General features: G+C 41.3%; 1 protein-coding gene across 1 annotated transcript in view; it reads left to right on the top strand.

Moving 5' to 3' along the window:
* The window catches only part of CSMD2 (CUB and Sushi multiple domains 2), a 771,224-nt gene that overhangs the window by 547,944 nt on the left and 210,803 nt on the right, over positions 1-12,477 (top strand). Inside the window, exons 20-22 of the mRNA XM_087728138.1 lie at positions 1,816-2,031; positions 5,759-5,947; positions 9,449-9,618. Of these exons, the coding sequence (XP_087584264.1) occupies positions 1,816-2,031; positions 5,759-5,947; positions 9,449-9,618 (575 nt within the window). The remainder of the gene's footprint in view (positions 1-1,815; positions 2,032-5,758; positions 5,948-9,448; positions 9,619-12,477) is intronic.

Raw genomic sequence — 12,477 nt, forward strand, 5'->3', positions numbered from 1 at the left:
CCTCCCAGTTTCCCATAGTAGAATATGCCTGAATATGTGGTAGGCTTGAGGCCCAATACAAAGATGGCTTCCAAGCCTGACAGGCTGTCTAATCTCTCCTTAAAAACCTCCAATGATGAAGCACCCAGCTGGAAATGACTGGAGTCTCAAGAATTAACAAACAGGAACAGACTTTAGAAGTCTTGATTGATTAACTGATTAACTGCCACAAAGTCATTCTTAACTTTTAGGCACACCATAGATCAGTGATGGCTAACCCGTTTGGTGTCAAGTGCCCAAAGCGCAAATCCCCAAAATGCAATGTGAGCATTCCCTCTTGCATGTGCCCAACCCCTGTACATGCACTCTCCCCCACCCCGTGTATGCACGCATGTCCCCCCTGCATTTACCATTCCCCCTCCTTTGCCAATTTGTGGCTTCCAGGTTGGTGCAGGAGGCTTTCCAGGCCCAAAAGGGGACATGGGGGAGCCTCACGTGCCCCCCGGTGCCCCGTTTTGGCTTTCACATTGGTGCTGGAGGGCTTCCAGGCCCATAATAGGTCATGGGGGGTGCACACATGCACGAACCCCCAAAATGCAATGCAAGTGGCCCTTGCACATGTCCCCCCCCCCCCCGCATGTGTGGCAGAGACCCAAAGGCCAACTGGCTGGCTGGAGGCATGCGTGCATTTGCAGTGGAGCTGGGCTGGGGCAACAGCTGGCATGCCTGCAGAGAGGGCTCTGCATGCCACCTGTGGCATGTGTGCCATAGGTTCGCTATCAAGGCCATTTTTTTTTCTAAGATAATCTTCCCCTAACCCAATTCTTCAGCTCTTCCAATAATGGCACTCATGGCTAGTGTAACTATCCACTTTGCTCCTATTGTATTCTTCTCTTTCCTTTCACCTTTCTCAGCATTACAGTCTTCCCGAGAGAGCTAGGTCTTCACATACTGTGTCTGAAATAGGTCTTGAGAGTCCAACAAAGATAATTAAACTTAAGATTTGGAAGCATCCCCACAGATTCAAGAAAAGGAAATTAATATTGATGACCATTCCCTTCATGTGCAAGTTACAGCACTATCAGAGGGCATTTCATCCACCAGATAACCTCACAATGGGAGCTTCCAGACAGAGCTAAGCACTATGTCATATTTACAGCAAAATAAGATCCCCTGAGTTCTCTAAGCCTGACTCAATTTTCTGGGTTAAAGCTTTCTACTCATTTTCTTTCTCTCAAGTTGATGGTCCCACTGCCCGTTGATAAAACTTTGATAGAGTTGGAATCATGTTCCATTCTCTGCAATTCCCACAGGGATGGAAAGAAAGCACTCCATAATTGAAAGTTCAGAGTTCATGAACGGCTATCTCAGATTTGTTGTGTTTTGTTCCATTTATTTTTAAAATGATGTTCCTGGTTTTCTGTGGTTTCCATATCCAGATGATTGCTTGAAAAAATCCCTAAATTAGGTATAATACAAGGAGAAACATCAAAGACTCATATTGTGCAACTATATTCTTTCCACCATTATTGCATTAGTGCTTTAAACAGATTTCTCTATGTCCCTTGTATCAAAACTATTACGATCCTAAAGTTTCCAATCTTAACTTTCTTTGTTGATGTTTTGCACAATTTCAGTATTCATTCATTCTTTCATGTTGTAAACCTTTTTTTTTTTTTTTTGCCAAATGAAGAATGTGATGGGGCTTTGATTTTGTGGTTGGTGGGATTTGGTAGTCCTGTGATTTCTTTTCTCTGATTAATCATGATCCAGTTCCCAGCAACATCCAGATATCTCTGAAATAGCATATCTCTTGCACTATTCTATTACCTCCAGGTGTTTTCTTCACTTTCCATACTTTCCACTTGGAGAGTGGTCACGACTACCTGTTGATCACTGAAAATGGCAGCTTCAGTCAGCCACTGAAACAGTTGACTGGTTCCCACCTGCCTGCTCCTTTTAGCGCTGGCCTCTTTGGGAACTTCTCTGCTCAGATGCGCTTCATCTCGGACTTCTCCATTTCTTATGAAGGCTTCAACATCACTTTTTCAGGTAAGGGCTGGTACTTGGGAAGCAAGTAAATACCCTGGGTAGGTCTTCTCTCAGACATGCCTCCTTCAAAATCCAAGAAAGGAAACCCCCAACTCCATTGGTTTAGAGAAAAGGTACTTTTACTGGATATGAAGTGAAAACAGTGAAAGTAAAGCAAGATCTGAGGCTAAACAGCAGGAACTTATACATATCAAAAGTTTACCTAAATCCCTCCCACCAACAACCCCAAGCTAAATGTCCAATCTCCAATCTCCAAGAGTGTCAGGTGAGGTGCACCTTCAGGTGGCCTCATCCAGCTGGTATGCAGAGATGGTTGGCCTTGACCTGACCCAAAGACGAGCCTTCAGCATGCACAGAAGATGGTGAGAACAAAACTCCTTCTTCGAGATATCTCCTCCAGCACAATTCTCCCCCCAAATATATATAAAAAAACCTCCCTCCCCATTGCAATGGCAACCAATAACAAGGAAGTGATATAGAGGCTGACATTTCATCACCAAGAGGTGTCATGAGCCTCCATACATTGGAGACAAGAAATGTCTTGTCTTGGAGTGACACGTTGTAGATACTCAACACTTTAGATAATTAAAAAAAACACTGACCAGTCCTTGACCCTCTTTGATTTATGACAATCTTAGTCGTCATAAACCACTATAAATGTTGGACCTACTCTTCTTAACAGCCATTCTGTGACTGTAAGCCATGTGCTGTAGCAAAATTCTTTACGCTTAAAAACTAAAGCAGATGTTTGAGACAGTGGGTAGAATTGACATTTTGACCACTTGGCTATCACACTGGGTTTAGTCAGAAAGCAGCAAATAACCAGAAGGCAGACTAATGAGATTATTCCAGGCTCCTCTGTCTAATCCACAAGGATCCTTGCTCTCAACTCACAGCTTATTTTTGATGCTTCTCTCCCCATTAGCAAAGTGTTCTCATAATTCTTTTAAAGAAATAAAGATGACCCTGAAGGCTGTGCCTTCCATTGCAGTATTCCAACTCCATTTTAATTTTAATAGCAAGATTAGCATTTCAAAATATATTGTGTCATGTACAGCAGAGGATCTAATGCTGGATCCAAGAAGTAAAAATTAGGGAAGCTATAGGAAAAGATTGCTTCTATGTTGACTATTTTCTTCAGAATGGGCAGTTTTAAATATATATTTTTAAATGAATGGGTAACAATTTGTTCCAATCTAGGGCATGTTTTAGTATTTTTATTTTCTATCTTGATTAGTAGCAGATAATAATAATAATAATAATAATAATAATAATAATAATAATAATAATAATAATAATAAGCAATTGCAGCCCTACGTATAATGGTCTGGTCAGCCATTGCATTATTTGTTTGCCAGTTTTTTAAATTGTGATTGTAATCTATATATATAAAAGCGAAATATCACTCATGCATCATCACAAAATGTCCAGAACCGTAAAGCCTACAAATTTGAAATTTGGCACACATGTTCCTCCTGGCTTCTAGGTGCTCGCTAAGAAATGATTTTTCAAAATGACCATCAGATCATTAGTATTTCTTATATTATTACTAACACGCTCTGATGCTAAGATGTTAGATGTTCTCCTCCTCCTCCCCACTTGAAAATAATTCTATTCCAACTGCCACTTGGGAGTGGCCAGCACGTGACTCATCTGGCCTGCAGGTTGGGAGTTTAGACATTCTACTCCCCCTCCCCACCTGAAAAACACACTGATGCTAAGGAGTTAGACTGAGGAAGAGAAGGGGATAAGATAGGAGAGTCCTCTGTGGGGCAAGCCTGATGGATAGAAGGGGATTGGAGAGGATCAATGGGGCCAGCCTGAGGGAGAGAAGGGGAGAGCAGAGGCCGATCATTAACTACTCATTAATTTTCAAGTTGTAAATGTTGATTTATCAAACCCGATCACATAGTTTCATAGCAGAACATGGGTATCCAGCTAGTATATTATGAACCAGTGCTGATAAAATAACAAAATGCTAAAAACTGATTCCAGGACAAGAAGATACATTTTAAAAAAAAAGTGCATTTAAAAAAATAGCACTGTCTACTGACAAAAAACAACAACAACAAAAACCACCAGTGAGTGAAAGGCTGGTAATTTGCTGTAACTCAGCTAAAATTTACTTCCGGCTAAAAATAGAGAAGACATTTTCCCAGTGGGATCTGCATTGCCACATTAATATGGAGGAATTAACACCGCAAAGGCATAGTTTTCTTTCTAGCAAAGCCAAGAGTCAGCAATGTTAGCAGAGTTAAAGGAGAGGCAGAAGAAGAATTGCTCACTAAGAGAGTATCTACTATTTGCATATAGAAAGATTCACATCTAACCACAGTGTTTTCATGTAGGGAAAGGTTTCACACAGAAACCTGAAGCGTTGCTTCTCAATTGCACAAGAGAAAAGGGCTGGCTGGAGTTTTTCCTTTCCTATTTGCCCAAAGGCAAAATAATTTCTCCTGCCTCCAGGGCCTTGTCAGTTGCAGGATATTTTTGGCCTAAGGACACAACTGGTTTTTTTCAAATTTTCCCACCAAATTGGTAGGCAGAGCCACAGGAGAGATGCTTCCTTAGAAGCCCAGGGAGAAGAGAAATTCTCCAACAAATTCTCAAGAGTTGGTATCCATCCTTGCTGGGCACAGGCGGGAGGAAAATCCATGGGGCTAAGCTTCTTTCCTCAGAGTGAAAATTGGAGCTTGGGAGGTGAGGAGCTGCAAACTGCCAGCAGGAAGAGAAGTAGACAGTGAAATGACCCTCTACTTGATTACTTTGACATTAAAGAAGTGCAGGTGCACTACAGCTTTCTCTTCTTCTTGGAATGAAGATTGGAAAGCATGTTTTTTTTTCCATCGGATGGGATCACAACCAGTTCCTCTCCACCCCACCACCCAAAATAAAATGCTGAATAATTACCAAGGCCTTCTCAAGTCAGATTGTCATGTGCATAGAAGATTAATATTGTATGGTCAAGAAAAAGTTTGCAACTTTCCAGAAAATCTTGACATGCCAGATCTATCTATCTATCTATCTATCTATCTATCTATCTATCTATCTATCTATCTATCTATCTATCTATCTATCTATCTATCTATCTATCTATCTATCTTCCTACCTTCCTTCCTACCTACCTACCTACCTACCTACCTCTCTACCTCTCTACCTCTCTACCTCTCTATCTACCTCTCTATCTATCCATCCATCCATCCATCCATCCATCCACCTACCTACCTATCTACCTCTCTATCTACATATCTATCTACATATCCATCCATCCATCCATCCATCCATCTTCCTTCCTACCTACCTACCTACCTACCTACCTACCTACCGATTTACCTACCTATCTACCTCTCTATCTACATATCTATCTACATATCTATCTATCCATCCATCTATCTATCATCTATCTATCTATCATCTGTCTGTATGTCTGTTTATTTAATTTATAGGCTGCCCATCTTATCTTAAGGTAATTTGGGGTAGCTTACAATCATAAAAAATAAAACTATATGAATTAAAAACATAAACAAGTGAATCCAAAATCCAAAATACCATGGCCCAATTATAAGATGGGGAGGGGGGAGCAGGAAGGTGGGAGATGAAAAGTTATTCATGTCAAGGTGGGAAAGAGATAGAGAAATTGTCATTTCTATGAATTGTATTTAAAGGTGTAAGTTTTCTATTTTGGGAGTAATGCCCCAGTGGTTGCTTGTGTTTCTTTACCCATCAGAGTATGACTTAGAACCTTGTGATGAGCCCGAAGTGCCAATCTACAGCATCCGCAAAGGTCTTCAGTTTGGCGTGGGGGACATCTTGACTTTCTCCTGCTTCCCTGGGTACCGACTGGAAGGTGTCTCCAGCATTACTTGCCTGGGCGGTAGACGGCGTGTGTGGAGTTCGCCACTGCCAAGGTGTGTTGGTAGGTGGTCACGTGCTTTAATTTTGCTTGGGCAGTCTAGTGTATCAGAACATACCCTGGGCAAGCTCTTTAGCCTTTCTTGATCTTGGTCTGCAGGAAGCATTAGGAGAGGGATAAGGCTGAGTGAATAAACAAGACCAGAAGCCTGGAATTGCTGGCCTTATGATATGTTTTGCACTGTCCATGTGCTTGATCATCCTTTGACCTTAGAGAGATGGGGAAAAAATATAAGCCCAGTGCTCAAGTCATAGAGTACAGGCAACATTACATCTGCACAAACTTCTAGGTTACCCTTCATTATCACAAGTTAAGATTTGCAAATTAGATTGAACAAGCACACAGTTATTAATTTTAGGTAACCCCAGCATTGGAGATTTAAATTAATAGTTGAGAATTTATTAAATCTGGTCTGCAAATCTTAATATGTGCTAACACTGATTAATCAAGTTGACAGGGAATCCCTATGCCCTGGTTAATGTTAAAAAAAGGAAAGGAGGGGAGTGAACCAGGTGCAAATCTGTAGAGTAATCTCAGATCCCAAATAATGTATGACTGTGCCATGTTTAGCTTACATAAAAATGGAATTCACATAGTGCATTGAGGCATGGTACATTGTAACTATGGTTTGTTGAAGAAAGCAGAAAACTAAGTCCTCATATAATGCTAAGAGATACACTGCGATAATCCTTCATAAAGAACAGAATCAGCCCGAGTGATTCTAGGCCAGTCATCTTCCCTAGATAGGATCTAAATCTAATCAATAATACAGGCACCTCTATCTCTAAGTTGCAAACAAGCCGGGGTGAAATCCAGCAGGTTCTGACAGGTTCTGGAGAACCGCTAGCGGAAATTTTGAGTAGTTCAGAGAACCGACAAATGCTACCTCTGGCTGACCCCAGGAGTAGGAAGGGAATGGAGACTTTGCAGTATCCTTCCCCTGCCGACCAAGCCACACCCACCAATCCATACCACTCCCACTAAGCCACGCCCACAGAACTGGTAGTAAAAAAAAAATGAATTTCACCACTGAAACAACCCCACAACCTGATTCTGTTCTTTATGACTCCAAACCATGCCCATATAAGAATATATTTAATTTAGGAAAATTGATGAGATTGAAACCAAAAATATCCATCTCCAAATGGTTCCTAGATATACTCGGACATACACTTTTAACTGTAGAAGTGTGGTGTGCTGCAGAGAAGCACAACACACAAAAGATCAAGCAGTAGAGATTCTCCTAACATCTGGAAGCCAAGTTCTTCTCATCAAAATTTCTTTGGTGATAGGACTAGACTTAGAATTATGGGGAGCTGCTGCTTGCTGCCACTGAGAACAGTGCAACTTTCTCATGAGTATGAGCTATAATTAACATATATGAGGCAGAGACAAGAGGAGAGTGGTCAAAAAAGTCAAAACCCCATCCCTTTTTAGTCAAAATCCCATCCTTTTTTATATCTATCACAACATCCTGACTCTTGTACTCTCTCCAATAGCGCTATGGACACCCTGCAGAGGAAGGATTTTTTTCAATGAATTATTTTCAAATCTAGTTTTTTAAGATAGGAATATTTTTTGAGACAAATGACATTATGTTATTTCCAGCCATAAAAGAATGAGAAAAATCTCATTTGCAATTGAAGTGAAACAGGAGTGCTCTGGAGGCTGCCAAAATGGCCTTGACAGCTGTGGGTTATCCTATTACTAGCATGGGTGGAAGTTTTGCTCCATTTTATTTTAATACTTTGAATTGAATTGAATTGAAGGTTTATTTATATGCCGCCCTTTTCCCTGGGGGGACTCAGGGCGGCTCACAATACTTGCCCTCATCAAGATGTTGAACTTGGTGTTTTAAATGCTGCTTACTGACTTTAGATGTTCCACCTTCTTGTATCATGTGCCAACTTGGCTTCATTGTCTGGGAATTGGCAGAATGGCTGGGTTTGTTCTGACCTAGACTTCCTGAGAAAGCATAAATCACAATCTTAGTCCCCAAAACCCTCTTTTATTTAAACGCTGTTAATTATGGTCACAGCCCATAATGATCTCACAATCAGTCTGTAAAGAGTCTGACAGATGTCTGCTTGAGTTGCCGCAGTCTTTCAGGGTAGCACCCACCTTTATCAACCTTGAAACACTGCCAGAGACCTAATTGCCAATTAGTTTTGCAAGGCCAAACATAGCACAGAGTCCAACAGGACTTCTCAGAGCTTGAACCGACTAGATGAACTAATTGTTTCCTGCAAAAGCTCACGTCCATTTCTTATGGGAGGGGCCTTACTCCTGAGTCACCCTTTTTGTCTTAACTGTTCCTGCCTTCTGGCAGGTCTGCACATACGCATACTTGGATGAGGCTCACGCTGTTCTTGTGCCTCGCTGAATTCAGGCTCTGGAGGCTCTGGAGGCATCATGTAACTACTAGATGTCCCTGGCCACCTCTCTGCCTCTGAAGCAGAGCCCTCGTCCGAGCCTTCCCCAGACTCCCAAGATTGGCCCATGTTCCTCCCCAACCTCCTCACTATCCAACTCTGTTGCCAGCTCCACAGGCCACCGGCAGACGTCAACAGTGTTGTCTTCCTCTTTAAGATATCATGGAAGGAAACAACAACCTTGAAAAGTTGTAGCAGTGTTCAGCTCCATAGCATAGTCAAGAGGTGCAGAACTAAGATAAAACAATAGGATTGGTTCAGGGGACAGGGATATATTTACTTATATAGTAAACCTACATGCTCCCCATCTCATTTAGAGCTGACTCTAGCTGGCTTATAATATAATTGTGTAGGAAAGCACCATCTTTGTTTAACCAGTTTGATAAGAGAGTAGGAAAATGTGGCAATTTGGATGCAGTAGTGGACTATGTTATGGTGTCCAAATGCAGAGTACATGGGTTCTGAATGATTTACAGGATGGTTCTTTATTTTAGTAATCCAATGTTTAGTGTTTATCATATTTTTGGAGTATAAGATGCACCTTTCCCCCCCCAAAAAAGGGGGTGAAAATGTGGGTGCATCTTACATACTGAATGCAGCATTTTTGGCCTCCCAAAACCCTGCCCCTTCAGAAAAATGGATGTGCACAGGGTTTGGGAGGCCTACCAAGTGCTCCTGGGAGCTGGAGAGGGCAAAAATGAGTGAAAAATGGTCTGTTTTTTGCTCATTTCCCCCACCCTCCCAGCCCACAGGAGCAGTTGGCAGGCTTCTCAAACTCTCTGCATGTCCCCTTTTCACAAAAAATGAGGCGTGCAGACGGTTTGGGAGGCCTGCAGAGTGCAAAAACTTTTTTTAAAGAAATTACCTCTTCAAAATCTTGGTGTGTCTAATATTCCGGTGCGTCTTATACTCCCAAAAATATGGTAGTCTAGCACTAGTTTAGGTAAAATTCCATGTGTAAGAAGGAAAACACAATAGGCCCACATCAGTGTTTACCCAGTCAGTATGTTTTTTATATCACTTGTATACCCCCATCTGTTAACAGTCGATCCTTCTGCCTCTTTCTCTATAGCGGAATGTGGTTCTTCTGTAACCGGGACTCAAGGCGTTCTCTTATCTCCAAATTATCCCCTAAACTACAACCACCACCATGAATGTATCTACTCCATCCAGACACAGCCAGGAAAAGGAATTCAGCTTAAAGCCAGAGCCTTCAGCTTGGAAGCTGGAGATGTCCTCAAGGTAATGACTAATTGTCAGGGGGATTAAAATGAGATTTAAAACAGGAAATAGAACTCTCTTTTTGTTTTTTTTTCTAAACTAGTAGTGAATAAATAAAAATTAACCAAAGTTACTAATTACTATCAAGCTTAAAGTATTGACCATAATGGTGATATGAACAATTAATATTATTACAATTGTTAGTATAATTGTTATTACACTATTACAGATGTTAAAACCGATAGGAAGGCAATGTTGAGTAGAGAACTGCAAAAGCTAAACATGTACACTGAAACAGAAGGCTGTAAAATTATTTTATATTGTTATGTTTGTCTTGTTTTTTCTGTATTTGTTGGTTTTTTTCTGTTTTTCAAAGGTAAAACTTTAATAAAAATTATTTTAAAAAATAAAATAAAATGAGATTTAAAGAATACTTAAGCAAAGAGCATTTCAAGAAAATAAGAACGAATGCATTTCAAAGCTGATCAACCCCAGACCAAATTTGCAACCTCTACCAGTTTGCATTTCCATTCACAAAAATGATGGAAAATTGCACCACTCCTTTTTTGGCAGAAAGGGCTATTGAAGTTGGGAAGGTGGGAAGGTTTCATAGGCTGTAGCATCTGGAGGCTTTGAGTTTCTCTCTTATTCTATAAACTGGAAGAGCCATCTCTTTCCTCTGCCCCTTCAACTTCTCAGGGTCTTTTTTACTTGAATATATATTGGGGAAGTCTATTTTGCATGGGGTTGTACGTTCCCAGAAAAAGAAGATCTGTCATATGGGGCTGTTCCTAGACTCCCAACTGCTTCTATGACTTCTGAACAGTGTTGCTTCCCCCAAGTCTTTTGGTGGCTTTCTATATTATCCATAATGGTGGTAGCCTTCTGAACTGTCTAACAGAACCAGGTCTTGAAGACATTGAGATATTGTGCTACTGGTCTATTCTATCAGATTGTGACCAGTTGCTGGGGTCTATTTTTTCACCTCTAGGCTTAGAGCTATGGAGTCCCACATTAAACCACTAAGAGGGGGATCTTAGGAGTAGAGAGTCTTAAAATCACCTTAGCTTGTTGCTGCTTACTGTCTAAATTTGATAATGGGCTGAACGAGAGAAGAACTGAAGTCAAATCCAGAGATTAAGATGTTGATAAAGAGGATAGTGAGGGATTTGATGGCTCAGTGGCTAAGAGGCTGAGCTTGTCGATCAGAAAGGTTGGCAGTTTGGTGGTTCAAATCCCTAGCACCACATAATGGAGTGAGCTCCCATTACTTGCCCCAGCTTCTGCCAACCTAGCAGTTCGAAAAGCACATAAAAAAAAGCAAGTACAAAAATAGGAACCACCTTTGGTAGGAAGATAACAGTGTTCCAAGCACCCTCATGACCATGGAAATGTCTTTGGACAGCGCTGGCTCTTTGGATTTGAAATAGAGATGAGCACCGCCCCCCTAGCACATATGTGCGAGAGGAACATTTACCTTTATAGATGGATGCTAAACTCATGAGCTTCAACCTAATTTGGATGGGCTTCCACTCTGACAGAAAGAGCAGATTTGCAGGCTGGGAGTGTCTGGATCTGAGGTGAGGAATGCCTTTACATAGTGATCTTCTGTGCCAGCTGCATCCTTTCTTGGGCCAATTGAATATCTCATTATCTACACTTTGGCCTCAACCCATCCTGAATGTAGCAATAGGTTTTATGTATTGCTATCCTTGAAAGCTGTTTAGGAATTGCAACTGGTGCAAAATGACAGTATAACAGAGTTAGAATGGACATTGGTGGTCTTCTGGAAGCAAGTCATTCCATTGATTAATTGTTCTACCATATCACCCTTAGTGCATACTTTCATTAAACCAGATATATTAGTTTAAACTAGAGCCATGGTGGTACAGTAATTAGAATTGCAGACTAATTCAGCCCATTGCCAGGAATTCAATCCTTACTGGCTCAAGGTTGTCTCAGCCCTCCATCCTTCCGATGTCAGTAAAATGAGGATCCAGATTGTTGGGGCAATGCATTTACTTTGTAAACTGCTTAGACAGTGCTATAAAGCACTATAAAGTAGTATATAAGTCTAAGTGCTGTTGCTGTACCTAATTCCTGAAACTGTTCTTCATATGTTTTAGCCTCCAGTCTCTTAATCATTGTTGCTCTTCTCTGCACTCTTTCTAGAACAGAGGTCTTCAAACTTGGCAACTTTTGTGGACTTCAACTCCCAGAATTCTCCAGCTGGAGAATTCTGGGAGTTCAAGTCCACAAGTCTTAAAGTTGCCAAGTTTGGAGACCCCTGTTCTAGAGTCTCAACATATTTTTATATTGTGTTGACCAAAATGGGATACAATATTCCAGGTGTGGAGATGGGGTGGCTAGACTGCTTACCTATATTCAGATCACATGATGCCTATAACGGTACCAGCTATCAATTGTCTACTGAACTCAATTGACCATGCTTAGGTCTTCAAAGCCCTAAATGGGTCTGACAGGATCTGACGATTTCAGAGACTGCCTGTCCTGGGAAACTATCTGGTTACCCAAATTACAACCACAACTGAAACCAGAATTTTCATTTTTTTTTCAGCAAGGTGATTGTTAAGTGAGTTGCACTCATGTTTACCATATTTTTCAGAGTATGACGCACCTTTTTCGTAAAAAAAAAGGCTGAAAATCTGGGCGCGTCTTAGACACTGAATACAGCATTTTTTTCCTCCTGAACTCCCCGCCCCCTTCACCCAAATGGCCGTGCATAGCTTGTAGGAGGCTTTCAGAGAGCTCCTGCCAATTACCTCCAATAGACCGATTAGATCCCACAGATTAGGCCTCCTCCGAATTCCATCCGCCGGCCAATGCTGACTGGCGACCACCCGGAGGAGAGCCTTCTCT

Source organism: Thamnophis sirtalis, unplaced genomic scaffold (genome assembly GCF_051295495.1).
Source record: "Thamnophis sirtalis isolate CommonGarterSnake01/CBP01778 unplaced genomic scaffold, rThaSir2_p1.2 scaffold_13, whole genome shotgun sequence".
Taxonomy (NCBI): Eukaryota; Metazoa; Chordata; class Lepidosauria; order Squamata; family Natricidae; genus Thamnophis; species Thamnophis sirtalis.